The sequence below is a fragment of the Apteryx rowi genome, unplaced genomic scaffold, assembly GCF_003343035.1.
Source record: "Apteryx rowi isolate R43461 unplaced genomic scaffold, aptRow1 scaffold_1234, whole genome shotgun sequence".
Taxonomy (NCBI): Eukaryota; Metazoa; Chordata; class Aves; order Apterygiformes; family Apterygidae; genus Apteryx; species Apteryx rowi.
In genome coordinates this window covers 60,069-75,781 of record NW_020447458.1, presented here as the reverse complement: position 1 = coordinate 75,781, position 15,713 = coordinate 60,069, and the positions used below count along the sequence as shown (strand labels likewise).

At 62.6% G+C, this 15,713-nt stretch overlaps 1 protein-coding gene across 1 annotated transcript in view; it reads right to left on the bottom strand.

The window, feature by feature from the left end:
- The window catches only part of C3 (complement C3), a 21,833-nt gene that overhangs the window by 2,556 nt on the left and 3,564 nt on the right, over window positions 1-15,713 (bottom strand). The window contains exons 2-40 of the mRNA XM_026055533.1: window positions 15,267-15,459; window positions 14,659-14,818; window positions 14,040-14,110; window positions 13,836-13,930; window positions 13,677-13,759; window positions 13,428-13,518; window positions 13,232-13,334; window positions 12,917-13,037; window positions 12,604-12,719; window positions 12,192-12,338; window positions 11,264-11,476; window positions 10,989-11,183; window positions 10,192-10,353; window positions 9,955-10,084; window positions 9,774-9,845; window positions 9,478-9,678; window positions 9,249-9,360; window positions 8,892-8,977; window positions 8,410-8,549; window positions 8,105-8,317; window positions 7,748-7,814; window positions 7,293-7,379; window positions 6,997-7,200; window positions 6,696-6,771; window positions 6,414-6,573; window positions 6,226-6,321; window positions 5,962-6,106; window positions 5,718-5,881; window positions 4,579-4,737; window positions 4,136-4,286; window positions 3,808-3,859; window positions 3,288-3,375; window positions 3,100-3,189; window positions 2,708-2,813; window positions 2,369-2,458; window positions 2,075-2,158; window positions 1,724-1,807; window positions 779-914; window positions 18-83 (exon numbers count right to left, since the gene is read on the bottom strand). Coding sequence (XP_025911318.1) covers window positions 18-83; window positions 779-914; window positions 1,724-1,807; window positions 2,075-2,158; window positions 2,369-2,458; window positions 2,708-2,813; window positions 3,100-3,189; window positions 3,288-3,375; window positions 3,808-3,859; window positions 4,136-4,286; window positions 4,579-4,737; window positions 5,718-5,881; window positions 5,962-6,106; window positions 6,226-6,321; window positions 6,414-6,573; window positions 6,696-6,771; window positions 6,997-7,200; window positions 7,293-7,379; window positions 7,748-7,814; window positions 8,105-8,317; window positions 8,410-8,549; window positions 8,892-8,977; window positions 9,249-9,360; window positions 9,478-9,678; window positions 9,774-9,845; window positions 9,955-10,084; window positions 10,192-10,353; window positions 10,989-11,183; window positions 11,264-11,476; window positions 12,192-12,338; window positions 12,604-12,719; window positions 12,917-13,037; window positions 13,232-13,334; window positions 13,428-13,518; window positions 13,677-13,759; window positions 13,836-13,930; window positions 14,040-14,110; window positions 14,659-14,818; window positions 15,267-15,459 — 4,809 coding nt within the window. The remainder of the gene's footprint in view (window positions 1-17; window positions 84-778; window positions 915-1,723; window positions 1,808-2,074; window positions 2,159-2,368; window positions 2,459-2,707; window positions 2,814-3,099; window positions 3,190-3,287; window positions 3,376-3,807; window positions 3,860-4,135; window positions 4,287-4,578; window positions 4,738-5,717; window positions 5,882-5,961; window positions 6,107-6,225; window positions 6,322-6,413; window positions 6,574-6,695; window positions 6,772-6,996; window positions 7,201-7,292; window positions 7,380-7,747; window positions 7,815-8,104; window positions 8,318-8,409; window positions 8,550-8,891; window positions 8,978-9,248; window positions 9,361-9,477; window positions 9,679-9,773; window positions 9,846-9,954; window positions 10,085-10,191; window positions 10,354-10,988; window positions 11,184-11,263; window positions 11,477-12,191; window positions 12,339-12,603; window positions 12,720-12,916; window positions 13,038-13,231; window positions 13,335-13,427; window positions 13,519-13,676; window positions 13,760-13,835; window positions 13,931-14,039; window positions 14,111-14,658; window positions 14,819-15,266; window positions 15,460-15,713) is intronic.

Sequence of the window (15,713 nt, the reverse complement as noted above, 5' to 3'; positions counted from 1 at the left end):
GGGTCTGCAGCTCGGGCTCCTGGCACTCGACCTCGCTGGGCCACTGCTCCAGCCACGTGTCCTTGCCGATCAGGTAGGAGAAGCTGCGGGAAACAGGGGTGCGTTGGTGGGGGGGGGGGCACCTGTGGGTGTCAGCCCTGGCACCCACGGGTGGCCCCAGAGTGGGGAGTGAGGGACCCCGGGGGTGCACAACCCTATACAAGACCCTGGAGAATCTCGGCACTTGGGGTCCTTGCTGGGCTCATCTCTACGTTCCTGTGTCTCCATGTCCCATGTCCTCCTCCCCCGTGTCCCATGTACCCCATGTGTCCCTGTGTCCCCATGTCCCATATCTTGTGTCCTCCTCATGTCCCTCCATGTCCTGTGTCCTCATGTCCCATGTCCCTATGTCCTGTGGCCCCATGTGCCATGTCCCCATGTCCCTGTCCTGTGTCCCATGTCCTTGTGTCCCCATATTCCATGTCCCTGTGTCCCCCACGTCCCCATAACTCCATGTCCCTGTGTCCTCATGCCCCGTGTCCCCACATCCTCATGTCCTGTGTCCCTACCGGGTGCCAGCACTCCGGAGGTCAGTGCCAAGTCCCCAGATGAGGTAGTCCTTGCCGAGCTCACCCCTTGTCCCCATGTCCCTGTGTCCCACGTCCCCATGTCCCATGTTCTTACTGGGCACCAGTGCTCCAGAGGTCGGTGCCGAGCCCCCAGATGAGGTAGTCCTTGCCGAGCTCACCCCTTGTCCCCATGTCCCTGTGTCCCACGTCCCCATGTCCCATGTTCTTACTGGGCACCAGTGCTCCAGAGGTCGGTGCCGAGCCCCCAGATGAGGTAGTCCTTGCCCGGCTTGAGGGACAGTGCATCTCGACACTGCCAGTGGCTCACGAAGGTCCGGTTGCTCCCAGCCGGGTCCTCATCAGTGCCTGCTCAGGGTGACAGCAGGTGAAACGGTCCCCACACACCACCCACATGCCTCCCACATGCCATGGACACGGCCCAGCTCTCCCAGTATGCCCCATGAAGGTTGTCCTCTCCCCATGGACCTCTGATGCCTCCAGGAGCCACTAGCATCCATGGGTGTCTATAGCATGGGCACCCCGCCCTGACATTGGTGACATCACCCTTTGGGATCACCACCTCTGTATGGGTGTCGCTAGYGCTTTTGGGTGACCCCCAACCTACCTGGGTGTCCCCAATACCTTTGGGTGTCCCTTGAAGCCTTGGGTGACATCAACCCACCTTGGTGTCCCAGCTCCCGGATATTCCCAGAGCCATTGGGTGACCCCAACCCACCTGGATGTCCCTGCCCTGGGTGTCCCTAGCACCTCTGGGTGTTCTCAGCTGACCTGGGTGTCCCAGCATCCTTGGGGGTCATCAACCCATCTAGGTGATCCCAACACACCTGGGTGTCCCTAGCCTTCCATGGGTGTCCCCAGCACCGTTGAGTGTCACCAGCCCGCCTGGGTGCCCCCAACTGACCTGAGTGTCCCCAGCGCCTTTGGGTGACACCCACCCACCTGGGTGTCCCCAGCATCCCCAGCACCCTTGAGTGACCCCAGCCCCTCCCGAGTGACCCCAATCCACCTGGATGTCCCTGCCCCGGGTGTCCCTGGCACCCCTTGGGTGACACCAACCCAGCCAGGTGTCCCCAGACCACCTGGGTGTCCCCAGCCCCCCTGGGCATCCCCAGCGCCCCAAATGGCCCTGCACTGGCACCCTAGGGTGCTCATACCCATCTTGATGACAGAGAGGATGGTCATGACGTAGCTGTCGTAAGCTGGCAACTCCTTCACCTCCATCAGCCTTGCCTTGTACACTGGCGATAGGGATGTCCCCATGTCATCCGCACCGGGGCCACCCCTTGGCACACGGGGCCCATCCCCTCAATGGGCCCTGCTGCCCCCTTCCCCCTGGATCCCTCTGTGTCCCCCTCTGGTGTTCCCATGTCCCCTTCTGCGCCCACATCTCCCCCATGTCCTCCACGCCCCCCCCCCCCATGTCCTCCCATATCCCCCCATGTCTCACATGTCCTCATGCCTCCCATGTTCTCATGTCCTCCATGTCCCCCATCCTGGGGACCTACCATAGTCAACTCCCGGCTCACAGGCATCCTCAATCCGTTGGTTGACAGTGATGGCACTGTCCTTGTGCTGCACGAAGCATTTTTCTGGGGGGACATGGAGGGAGTCACAGCTGGGACAAGTCTCCATCATGGCAGGGACATATCCCCTTCACAACCAGGATGCGTCCCATCACAACCGGGACATGTCCCCATCATGATTGGGACACGTCCCATCACAGCAAGGATGTGTCCCATCATGCCACGTCATGGTCCCTGTCCCCATCCCCATCCTTGTCCTCCCTGTCCCTATCCCACCTTCGGCGCAGCGGCACACGTCCCCGTGGCAGATCTTGTTCAGCTGCCCAGCGTTCTTGTCCGGGTGGTAGAAACGGGTGCAGCGGTCGTCTACGGAGATACACAGGGACACAGGGGGACATGGCGGGGGAGAAAGTCAGCAGGGGGATGGGGGATCGAGGACACTTGGGGGCAAGGGTTGGCAGGGACATAGGGACACCCTGGTGACACCGTGGAGCATGGGGGGGGACATGGGGGGAGATGGTCTGCAGGGAGATGGGGGCACAGAGGGGAGCACAGAGGAGGGGCTCTGGGGGGGCACGGGGGGACACAGGGGACATGGGGAGACATGGGGCGCACCAATCTTGTAGTAGCTGTAGACGGTGACAGACGCAGGCTGGATCAGCCCCACCTGGAAAACCTGGTGGGCCTTGAAGGTGAGACACTCTTCGTCCTGGTGGGACACCTGGGGATGGGGACAGGGACAGGGATGGGGACAGGGTCAGCAAGGCACAATGGCATTGCACAGCCACCACAAGCCTGTTCATGTCCTCATCCATGTCTCCATCCTTGTCCCCATCCTTGTCCCCATCCATGTCCTCATCCTGGCCCCCTCTCCAACCCTAGCCTCGTCCCCAACCCAGTCCCTGTGTCCCCTTCCCCAAACCTCATGCTGTTCCCATCCCTGTTCCCATTCCCATCCCTGGGCCATCCCAGCCATGTCCCCATCCCCGTCTCCGTCCCTGTCCCACCTTGTCAAGGTAGATGATGAGGTTGCCGCGGTCCGAGGGCGCTTTGTCGATCTCGTACTTGGAAATGTATCTGTCTACCCCCTGTGAAAGCTGGACACGGGGACACAGGGACACCGTGACATGGGGCACACCAGGGGCACAGCCACACAGGGACCCTGTGTCCCCTGTTCCCATGTCCCTGTGCTCACCCGTTTCAGGTCRTCGAGATCAGGGGTGAAGCCCGTGAGCATGGAGATATCGAGGATGGACATGGTGGCATCCACATTGTCCAGGTACCTGTGGGGGATGGTGCCTGTCCCCAAGGTCCCCAAGATACCCAACATCCCCAAGACCCCATCCCTGACATCCCCGTCCCCAGGGATCCCCCTGGGACAATGTCTCCATCCTCATCCCTGTCCCCAGTGCCCCCCCCCCAAGGTGTCCCCTTCCTTGTCCCCAACTTCCCCCCCCATCTCCAATGTCCTGTCCATGTCACAGTCCCTGTGTCTGATGTCCTCATTCCTTTCCCCAACATCCTTGTCCCCCTCCCTATACCCATCTCTGATGTCCTTGTTCCCAGTGTCCCCATCCCTGGTCCCAACATCCTCCTTCACATCTCCGATGTCCCTGATGTCCCCAGTGTCCCCAATGCTCCACAGGTCCCCAATTCCCTACCATCCCTGATGTTCTCAATGACCCTGATGCCCCAGTGTCCCTGGTGTCCCCCACCTCATGCAGATGGTGATCTTGACGGACCGGATGACCCCCTCCTGCTGCTTGCCTGGAGGGAGGGGGAGACAATGCTGTCACCCTTATGGGACATGGGGGGCATGGGGGGAGCCAGGGAGGAATGAGGGGTGTCATGGGGGTTGTAGGGTGACATGGGGGACAGGAGTGCCATGGGTGTAGTCTCAGGGACATGGTAGGACATGAGGGGGACTCAGGGGGAATGGGGTGACATAGGGGGCAGGGGTGCCATGGGGGCCCCTGGGGGACAGGGGGAATGTTGGGGACTCAAGGGGACATGGGGGGAGTGGGGGTGATGGCACAGACTCACCCGTCTTCACGTCATCCACCTGTACCCGCAGGTGAAAGCTGTCACACGTGTTGTCCCTTTCAGGGACCCTGGCATTGTAGATGGTCACCACTGTCATCGTCCCCTTGCCTGCGCCCTCAGCTTTCACTGTGAAGTCCTCATTCCACTTGGTCTGCAGAGACAGGGGACATTGGGAGGGATGGAGATGTCCCCGGGGGGATCCAGTGGTGACAGGGCATCCCAGGACATGGAGGGGACAGGGATATCACAGGACCCAGAGGGGACAAGGATATCCAGGGAATGGAGGGACATGGAGGGGACCGGGACATCCCAGGACACCAAGGGGACAGGAACACCCCACCCAGGCCATGGCTGGGCACCTATGAGCACTGGCGTGATGGTGACAGTGATGGCAGCAGTGATGGTGATAGTGGCGGTGACAGGAACAGGGATGGTGGCCATACCTCAGCAGAGCGGGCCACCAGGGCATTGCGGTTCTCGATACGGTACTTGATGGGGCTGGCACGCCGCGGCAGCAGTATCGACACGTCAAGGTTGAGCTCCTGCTGGTGCGGCATGGAAATCTGGTACTGGGCCAGAGCTTGGAACACCAGGATGGTGGCCTGCAGGAACAATGGTGTCACCTGGGGGCTTGGGGACATGGTCCAGGGTGTCCCCAAGTACCTGGGACATCCCTGAGCCCGGAGATCCTCAAAGCCCTGATGCCATCTGGGACTGGATCTGCATCTGGAACATCAGGATGGTGGCCTGTGGGGACAGTGATGTCATCTGGGGGCTTGGGTACATGGATCTGGGGTGCCCTCGGGGGGGGGTCCCCAAAGCTCTGGGGAGTACCTGGGTACTGGAGGGGTCCCCAGGAGCTTGGAGAGACCCCTTGAAGCTTGAGGGACCCCAAGAAGATGGGAGGGTCCCTAAGACAGCAGGTGTCCCCCAAAACCCCGGGGGTCCCAGGGACTAGGGGAGTCCCAAAGGGACAGGAAGTGTCCCCCAAAACCCCACAGGGGTCCCTAAAAGCCTTGGGGGTCCCCAGGACCATATGGGATCTCCCTCCAGAGACAGGAGGGGTCCCTGGGGGTCCCAGGATCTGGAAGGGATCCCCAAGCACCAGAGGGGTCCCCCAAAGATCTAAATAGGTTCCCCCAAATCCCTGGGGGTCTCCAGGGACTAGAGGTGTCCCCCAGGGACAGGAGGTGTCCCCCAAAATCCTGGAGGGCATCCCCAAAAGCCCTGGGGGATCCCCAGGACATGAGTCCTCCAAGGACAGCAGGGGTCTTTGGAGGTCCCAGGGACTGGAGGGGATCTCCAGGGACAGGAAGGGTCCCCCAAAGCCCTGGGGGGTCCCCAGGGACAAAGTGGGTCCCCAGGGGTTGCAAGGGTCCCCCACATCCCTTGGAGACACAGAGCCTGGAGGAGATGCCCAGGCACCAGAGGGGTCCCCCAAAGCCCCCCCAGATCCCCAGCAAGCCCTCAAATACCCATCTCTCCTCCCAGATGCTCACCCCCCCATCTCACCAGGGGGGTACCAGGGTGCCCCAGGGAGGTCTCTGTCCCATCCCATCTCGTCCCCCAGCCCATGGCCCACCTGCGTGGAGCCGTAGCCACCACCAAAGTAGTTCTGCTTGGCGAGCCAGCGGACAACAGGTCCTGTGAGCTCCGTCTTCTCCATACGCAGCAGGGCAAGCAGGGCATAGGACGTGCCCTCGATGTTGTAGGTGTGGGCATTACGTTCCTCCCAGCGGTTGCCCTCTACAGAGGGGTGGGGGGGGGGAAACCATCTTCACTTCATGGGCCCCCAAGACCCACCCCTCACAATTGCCCCCCCCTACCCGCCTTCATGAGAACCTTCTCGCTGTTGAGCTTCCCTGTTAGGGCCAGAGCATAGGAGGTCAGGGCCACCGTGTAGGGCCTGGCCAGGGACTGGTACTGCCGGCTCAGGTATTCAGCGGCTTTGGCAATGCTCCCATCCAAGCTCTGGGCACAGAGAAATGTAATGTGGATTCTCAGGTGGCTGCTCTAAGGGTTGGCATCTCCCCCCCCCCGCCCCCCGCCTCCCCACTCCAGGGGTTGGTGGTGCCCACTGGGACACTCACGTTGACGCGGTCCTTGCAGATCTCCCGGGCTTCCTGCAGTGCGATGAGGACGAAGGCCGTCAGTGACACTTCGGGCTCGGCACCCTGGTACCCTCCCTGCATGGCAAGATGGGGGCAAAGACTTTGGCACCAGGGATTTGGCTCCCGGCGGGGAAAGGGTTTGCGGCCGGGCTTGGGTGCCCACATACCACCATCTCCTTGTGGATGACAGGAGCATCCTCTTGGAAAATCCCGTCTGGCTTCTGCTTCTCCAGGATGAGCCATTTGATGGCCCCACACACCACCTCAGGCTCAATGTCCACCAGCTTGATAGCCATAGCAAAGACTTTGGCCACATACGCCGTCAGCCTGGGGGCACGGGGACCTCAGAGCTGCACTGTTTCTCATCCTCCCCACGCTTTCACTGGGTTTGATCCCATTCCCGCCATCCCGTTCCCCCTCCCAGTGGCTGGAGGAGCCAGGACCCTCACCAGGTGCTCGATGGCCGGTTGTTGAAGGCAGCATAGGAGTTGTCAGCTTTCCGGAAAGCCAGTTGCTGGGTGTAACCTGTTGAGGAGATGGCAGCTGAGCAAAACCTGGGGACATCCTATRGCGCGGGAACAGGCAGTGCAAGGAGCTCCTGGCCATGGGCCAAGCCAGGCTGGCTTTGGGCCACCAACTCCTCTAGCATGACCAGGGAGCACATCCCAGTGCAAACCAGTAGCTCTGGATGCCCAGAGGGAAAGAAGGAGTGGACCGGAGATGCCCTGCTCATCCGAAGGGTGCTCCTACCCTTTTTAATCAAGGCAATGGCCTCAGCACGGCGGTCGATGCTGACGGTCTCCCACTGTGCTGTGCTGTCCAGGTAGTGGGTGGCGATGACGGTGGGCGTCATGCCAATCATGTTCTGCTCACCACAGCCCGCCGGCGTCACGATGAGGTGCTTGAGGTTGGCCCCATCAATGGCTTTCTCCACGATGATGGCCACAGGGTTGCCTGGCCAGGGAAGGATGACATCAAGCCGGGGGTGAGCAGCATCTCCCACTCCTTCCCAGCATCCCCATGCATCCCTGGGTCCCTGCTCTCACCTTGGATGCTGACTTTGGTCTCCGACTCGGTGTTGGGGACAATGTCAGAGAGGTTTGCTGCCGAGACCTTCTCTTCCTGCACACCGTCTGTGGGGCAGAGAGGCCATGACGGAGCCAGCAGGCCCCAGCCCAGTCCCAAATCCCCTCGTCCCCCCGAGGTGCCCCAGCCCTGCCCTACGTCTGCAGTGGGATGCCTGTCACCCCCTCTGAGATGTCCCAGTCTTGCCCCAAATCTGTAGCAGGATGTCCTTCATCCTCAAGATGCCCTAAATCCATAGTTGGACATCCTTCAACACCCGAGATGCCCCAGATCTGTATCAGGACATCCCTCACCCCCTGAGATGCCCCAGATCCATCAGATGTCCYTCTGTCCTTGTGCCTCAAGCACCCAGGTTTGGACAGGGGTTTTCACCACATGGCTGAGACATCCCCAGCGAGGGATGGACGACACTCACTGATTCCCCGTGACTTTGGGTCCAGCTCAACAATCTTCACTGTCTTCTCCAGCTTCATCCCTTCGGCCTGCAGAGGCAAGATGTCAATGCTCAAAGCTGGGCCAGCTTAGGGCCACCCTTCCCAACCGCTCCAGTCCGGGAAATGTGTCCCAGTGCAAACCAGCAGCCTCAGGTCATGGGAGGAACTGGGAGAGCCCCAGAAGACTACCCAGTTTGGTTCCTTGGGCATCCCGGTCAAGGGATCATTGATCCCTGGGTACAGCGCCAGGATGAAGGTGGAGATGGGGATGCCACAGGGGCATCCTGGGGGATGGTGATGGGCACCACGTCTCCGAGATGCAACGACAGGCCGCTCACCACAACTTTGAGCTTCTTCTTGACACCATCGGCCACAAAGCTGCCCCACACAGCCGCCTTGACCTCAACATCATGCAGCCCCAGCTGCAAGGGCACGAGGATGAAGGGCACGACCCGTGACGACTGGGCTTTCAGGACAAAGATCTGCTGGTAGCGGGTCTTGGAGGAGGAGGCGCTGCAGATGGCTGGGTTGTGCATCAGCTCCACACGCACCTGCGGGGCATGAAGAGACGTCAGCAGGGGACACTCAGGTGGCTTCACACCTCCCCAGCCTGTTCAGCCCCAGCCCCATGGCCCTCACTGACCTTGATGTCACGCTCCCAGTAGTTGTAGAGGATGGCACGGACTTCCACCTGCTCGTTCCTCACCACCGAGTAGGGCAGGCGCAGGTCGATAAAGAACTCCTTCATCACCGTGATCTCATAGGGGTCGGCCACGCAGAGTCCTGTGGTGTGGCCAAGGGGCGTGCAGAGTCCAGGCTAGGGTCTTGCCAGGCCTTGGGGGGGCCCCTCAAGTCTCAAGGATCTCCCCAAGGTATTGGAGATCCCTCAACTCCCAAGCAACCCCACCCAAGGTTTGGGGGAATCCCTCAAGTCCCAAGCAAGTCCTCCTGGCTTTGGGTGATCACTCAAGTCTCGTGGGACCCCCAGCAAGGTTTGGGGGAGCTCTCAAGTCCCATGGACCCTCCCCAAGGTCTTGGGGGACCCTTCCAGCCCCAGGGGACCCCTCCAGGTCTTGAGGGCCCCCCTTTTCACCCGCTGCCCAGCACCACAGCTCCATAGCGCACCCTTGGTCGGAGAGAGGCTGACAGCCAGGACCTCCCAGGTGGTGATGGAGTCCTTCAGGTATATGGGCAGTGTCTTCGCGGAGATGCTGGAGGGGACAGGAACCAATGAGGGGGTTAGGCAGCCCCCAAGCTGGGCCAGGAGGTTGTAGGTAGCCCCTGAGCTGAACTGGGGAGTGATAGCTGGTTCCCAAGCTGGACCAGGGTGTCATAGGTGGCCCCTGACTTGGGATGGGGGTTGYAGGTGGTCCCTGAGCTGGACCAGGAGGTCATAGCTGGTCCTTCAGCCACCCAGGAGAGACTCAGTGGGTCTCCAAGCCGTGGGGTGGGTGGCGGGTGTCAGCGGCAGCAGGTGCTCACCCGAGCTGATYGGGCGCCTCTGTCAGCGGCTCCACCTGCCACAGCCAGCTCTCAGGGAAGAGGCTCCGCGATGTGATGTCCTCGTCAGTCAAGAACTGGTCATCCACCTCGCCTGGGGGACAGCACGGAGTCTGTTTGCCTGTCAGCCCTGGCCATGTGGCCCCTCTCCGGGCTGAGCTCCGGGGCTTAACCGCCCCCCCAAAAACTCTGGCTCGGCCCCGGTACTTGCTTCGGGCCAGCTGGAGGTGCAAGTTACGCTGCTTCTGCTCGCGGATGGTCTTGATGTAGTTGCAACAGTCGAGGAAGGCCTTAACGCAGGCGCTGCCCTCCAGGATGTAGGTGGCCCGCTTCTCGCAGCTGTGGCCCATGGGGTTCTCCTGCATGCCGTCCTCACAGCACTTCCGTAGCTGCCCATCCTCGTACTCGGCCGCTGCCGACACCAAGACGTGGAGCTGGCACCACGCGGAGCCCCCAAACCCACATGGCCGTGGCTGCGGCTGCTGCCAGGGACGTGGGGCCACGTACCTTTGTTGCCCTTGTACTCAATGAGCTGCAGGGAGTTGCGCTTGCGTCTTGCTCGCTTTGGGCACTGGACCTCTGCGGGCAGAAGGGCCACGGGTGAGGACCCCGGGGTGTCACACCTCCATCCCCAGGTGCCACATCCCCACCCTGGGGTGTCACATCTCCACCCTGGTGGGTCCCCTACCTGCTCGCTGCGGTGTGTCAATCTTCATGTTGGTGACCAGGCTCAAGCCGGCGTCGGCAAAGACCCCCACGTTGTCCTTCCCGCTGCCCGGCGTGCAGCCGATGTCGCTCTGCTCCACTGTGTCCCACACCTGCAGCGAGCCGGGACCAGACGTGAGAGCCACTGCCACGACACCAGGCGCTCAGCCTGGCTCCCGCATCCCGCCCAGTCCCACTTGCAGCATCCACTGGCACCCACCTTGGACTGCGTCAGCTTGTGCTTGCTGTTGAGGACGAAGACACCCTTGTCCACAGCCACCAGCCCCACCTGGGCTTTGTGGTCACCCTCGATGCGGAGCCTCATGGGCGTCCCCGGCTCGTGCACCCGGTTGTCTGCCTCTGTGGCTCCCTTCACCACCAGCTGTGGGAGGGRGAGAGGGAGAGTTGTGGCTCCACTGTCTCTGGCTTTGTCTCCAGGTGCTGGGAAAGTTCCCCCTGGACCAGCTCCATGCGGATGGTCAAGTCCCCATGGGGTAATCGAGCCCATGGCATGCCTGAGTCCCTGGGATGTCCAAGTCCTTCATGATGCCTGAACCCCCTGGGATGTTCAAGTACCCCATGGGATGTCCACACCCCTCTGGGATGCCTGACTCCCCCAGGATGCCTGAACCCCTGGAGATGACCAAGTTCTTCCAGGATGACCAAGACCCCCATGATGCCCGATGCTCCCCAGGATGCCCTGGGATGTCCAAGTCCCCCTAGGATGCTYGAATCTCCTGGGATGCCTGAGCTCCTCAGGATGTCCAAGTCCCCACTGAGATGCCCAAGCACCCCTCCCCAGGATGTCCAAGCACCCCATGGGATGTCCAAGCCCCCCAAGGATGCCTGAACCCCCTGGGATACCTGAGACCCCCCACGATGCCCAAGACTCCCACAATGACCAAACTCTCCAGGATGCCTGATCCCCCTGAGATGTCCAAATTCCCCCAGGATGCCTGAGCCCCCCAGGATGCCCAAGCCCCTCCYCATCGCTGCTGTCCTCCCAGCAGGACGCACAGTGCCCATGCAGGTGTCCTTGACGTCGACCCAGACGGAGTCGGCAACGATCTCCCCCGGCACCACGTGGTAGTAGGCCACGATGCGGAAGGAGGGGATGAGGCTGGTCGTCACAGGCAGCGACATGGTGACAAGGCTCTGGCCGGCCTCGCGCCGCTGCCGCCCCACACGCACGATGTGCCCCTTGCTCAGAATCTGCGGGAGGGTAGCAAAGGTGGGAGGTCAGCGGGTGCCCGGATGCCTGGGTCCCCAGGGCGGGCCAAGGTGGCACTCACGATGTAGGTGAAGTAGGTGACGCCGTTGCGGACGGAGGGGTTGTTGCTCTTGAGGTGGAAGTTCACGGGGAGGTTGTCACCAGGCTGCAGCTCTGTGGCCGTCACGGCCAGGTGGAGGAAGTTGCCGGAGTCTCCCTGGCTGCGGTACGCCTCGGCCTGCATGGCGCGGCTGGCCTGGCGGCCCTCGGGCAGCCCCGGCTGCGCCGTCCACACCTGCGAGGGATCCCGGGGCCACCGGGGCGGGTGTTCGCAGGGGGTCCGTGGCCACCACGGAGCCCCCAGCTGCCCCCACCAGCACTGGCGCCCAGGCTGTCTCAGCCGCCCAGTCCCCCAGCCATCCCAGCCATCCCGGCTGTCTCGGCCATCCTGGTCCTCCTGCCATCCTGGCCACCCCGGCCATCTTGGCCATCCCGGTTCCCCGGTCAACTCGGCTATCCTGGTCTCATGGCCGATCCAGCCTTCTTGGCCATCCCAGTTCCCTGGCCACCCTGGCTGTCTCGGCCACCTGGTGCCCCGGCCACCCTGGCTGTCTTGACCATCTCAGTCTCATGGTCACCCGAGCCATCTCAGCCATCCCTGTCCCATGGTCATCCCAGCTGTCTCAGATGTCCTGGCCCCCTGGTCCCTTGGCCACCCCATCTTGGCCATCCTGGTTCCATGGCCACCCTGGCCATCTCGGTTCTCCTCGTCTCGTGGCCACCCTGGTCCCACAGCCACCCCAGCTCTACAGCCACCCTGGTCCCCCTGAACCCAGTCACCTTGGTCCCCTGGCCATCTTGGCCACCCCACTCCCTTGGCCACCTCAGCCACCCTTGTCCCCTGGTCACCCTGGTCATCTCACCCACCCCAGCTCCCTGGACATCTTGGCCATCCCGCCCACCCTAGTCCCCCTATCTTCCAGTCCCCCGGTTCCCCGGGCCCTGCTCACGGTGATGGGGACGGTGGCCATGTTGGCCGGCATGTTGAGGATGAGCTTGGCAGTGCCATCGCGCTGTGTGGACACGAGGCCCTGGAAGCCTTCGGCCTTGACAGGGATGCGCGCAGCCGGCGACTTATCAGGGTTGGTGACATAGACCTGTGGGGCAGCAGACTCAGCACAGGACGTGGCATTGGGACATGCCATGGGGACACGGCACAGGGACGTGGTATGGGGACACGGCACAGTACAGGGGATGGACTCTCTGTCCCCGCGGGTGCCCTCCACCTGCAAAGCCTGGGCTGACCCCATCCTCGTTCCCGAGCCCATGCCAGGACCCCAGTGCTGTGGCAGGTCTGGGCAGACTCTGTCCCTGTCCCCATCCCCATCCCTGTCCCCCAGGGCCACCACAGGGTGCCATTACCATGAGCTCRAAGGGCATCCCCGGCTTGAAGTACTTGGGCGTGCGGGTGAAGTGGATCTGGTATGGGGACGTCACGATGTGGATGCCCGTGCGCTGTGCTTCCACCATGTCACTGCCTGTGCGTGGCCCCGGGGACAGGGATGTCACCCAGTGCCAGGATGGGGCAACCCAGCCCCAGCTGACCTGGCCGGGTGCCCTGCTGTCCCCGTTCCACCATCCCCAGGACCCAGTGGACATGGTGAAGATGGTGATGGCGACATAGAGTGAGTGTTCCCATGTGTCCCCACTGTCCCCCCCCATCCCTGGGACCCACCAGACTCGGTGAGGACAGTGACGGAGATGTAGAGCGAGTGGCCCACCAGCTCCTGGGGGTTGGCGAAGCGTTGTCGCAGCATGGCCATGGGCAGCACGGCCTCTCCATCCCCATCGGTGACCTGCAGACACAGGGTTCAGTGGGGGGCAGGGGACAGCAGGGCTCATCAGGGGATGGGGACAAGGATGGGGACAAGGGTCAGCGGGTCTCAGCAGAGGACAGGGATGAGAGACAGATGCAGATGGGGGACAGAGATGGGGACAGGGGACAGCAGGGTTCAGCAGCGGATGGGGATGGGGGCCAGCRCCAGCCCACCTGCACCCTCCGCAGGGACTGCGGGATGCTCTTCCTCTCGTCATCCACCATCACACCGAAGAGGACGAAGGCTGTGCCATGCAGGCGCTTCCCGTAGAGGTACCTGCGGGAGCCCCAACGGAGAGAGTCAGCTTTTGGAGTGGGCGTCCCCGTCACCCTGCAGTCCCATCACCAACATTGGGGGTCCCTGTCTCACCTGGCCGTGATGGACACCCGGAAATCCTCCTGCCGGTCGATGTAGAGGAATTTCTCCTCCGGCTCCAGGATGACCTCGAAGCTCGGCAGCACTATGGAGGGTGACACAGGGATGAGGATGGCATTGAGAGGCATCCCCCACATGAGTGGGGTGCTGTGGTTTCCCCCAAAAACCCTTCCTGGGAGATCACAACTCGCTGGAGGGGACCCGGGCATCCAGGTGGGTCCTCCACCCCAAAACACGCCATACCATACTCCTTGACTTCAAATTGGGTGCTGAAGACCTGCTCTGGCGAGTCTTCAAATTTGGCCAACACTGTCCATGTCCCCAAGCTGGAAAAAGGCAGAGTGAGCAGCCGGGACGGGGACGTTCCCGAGCCAGCTCTGGCACCTCGTTAGGGCCACGCACCTGACGACCTCAGGTAGGTTGTGGTTGAGGGAGAAGATGCCCGTCTTCATGGGTGAGGAGACGGGCATTTGCTTGACGATGATCCCCTCTGCAGTCTGCGGAGGGACAGGACAGTCAGGGATGACAGGCCAGGTCCCCATCTCCGTCCCTGTCCCCATCCCCATCCTGATCACCATCTCCCTGCTGCCACCACCACGGACCCACCTTGACCTCCACGATGATTGTCTTGGGAATGGGCTCCATGTGGTGGCCCAGGGCGAAGAAGCGGCAGAGTACTGGGAAGGGATGAGGGGGACAGGATGAGTGGGGACGTGATGGGGACATCCTGAAATAGGTGTCAGACCCCTATGGGGAAGCCATAGGGATATCCCAAAATGGGAGCCGGACCCTCATGGGAATGCAATGGGGATGTCACTGTGGACATCCCAGCCCCAGCTCTGGACCCCAATGGGGACATCCCCAGATGGGAGCAGGACCTCACAGGGGACATGCTGGGGACATCACTGGGAGCACCCCAACTCCAAGCTCTGGATGCCATGACAGAGATGTCACCGGGGACATGATGGGGCCATGACCAGGGACACAATGGGGATGTCACTGGGGACACCCTGACCCCAAGCTCTGGACCCCATGAGGGGGACATCACCAGGGACACAACGGGGATGTCAGCAGGGACACCCCACCCCAACTCCAGCCCCCCCACGCCAGATTCTCCCCCCCCCAACCCTGCTCCCCATGCCTGGGCCAGCTCAGACACTCATCCCCATCACTCCCCCCTAGCAGTGACCGTCCTCCCCGGGGTGCCACAGCGGGGGACCCGCACCCGTGGAGCCGGGGGTGTAGATGGGCTTGTCGGTCTGCACGAAGATGTGGCCGCTCTGGGGTGACACCAGCAGCACCTTCTCCAGGGTGGTCTGGGGGAAGCGGGCCTGCACCGAGATGTACTGCTTCCCCGACTCCCGTGGCAGCGCCTTGGCCGACAGCTGTGAGGACACAGGGACGCCGGGTGACACCCGCGCCCCAGGGCAAGGGCGGCCCCAGGGCATGGGGACACCTGTGCAATGCACCTGCACCCTGGGGTGACGGTGTCCCAGGAGCAGGGGGATGCCGGGTGACATTTGCACCCCAGGGCGATGGTGACCCTGGGGACATCTGTGTGACGCACCTCCACCCTGGGGCAATGGTGGTCCCAGAGCATGGGGACACTGGGTGACAGCCCCACACCCAGGGGTGACAGTCCCCAGAGACCCTGGAGGACACCCATGTGGCAGTCCCAAACCTTGGGGACACCCGTGTGATGTCCCACACCCTGGGGTGACCCATCCGCTCTGAGGAGCTTCTCCGCTGGCTCGTATAGGGTTGAGCTCCGGGTGCCCCCGCCCCGGGCCGGGCACCCCGGGGTGGTGGGGGGCAGGGGGGGGTGTCACCCACCTTGATGGCGGCGCTGCCCAGCATGCCGTCGGCGGGGCTGAGCCCCACGCGGACCTGGTAGAGGACCTGGCGCTTGAGGGGAAAATCCTGCACCACCACGGTGGCCTCGGTGGCAGTGGTCAGCCCCGGCGCTTCCAGCACCACCAGCTCCTCGGCGTCCAGCCGCAGCACCGCCGGTGTCACCATCGACAGCCTGGGAGGGGGGAAGGGCGGGGGGACACGGGCCGGTGTGGGGGTCCCCTCCGGGAAGAGCTGCACCCCGGGGTGCCCCACAGCATCCACTGCCCCGGGTGGCCCTGTGTTCTCCAGAAAACCCCAATATCCCCAGCATCCAGGACCCCCCTTTGCCCCCAGCACCCACCACCCCAGGGCCCCTTCGATCCCTCCCAGCACCCAGGACCCCCCATTACCCCCAGCACCCAGGAACCCCCCCCCAGTGCTCCCCAG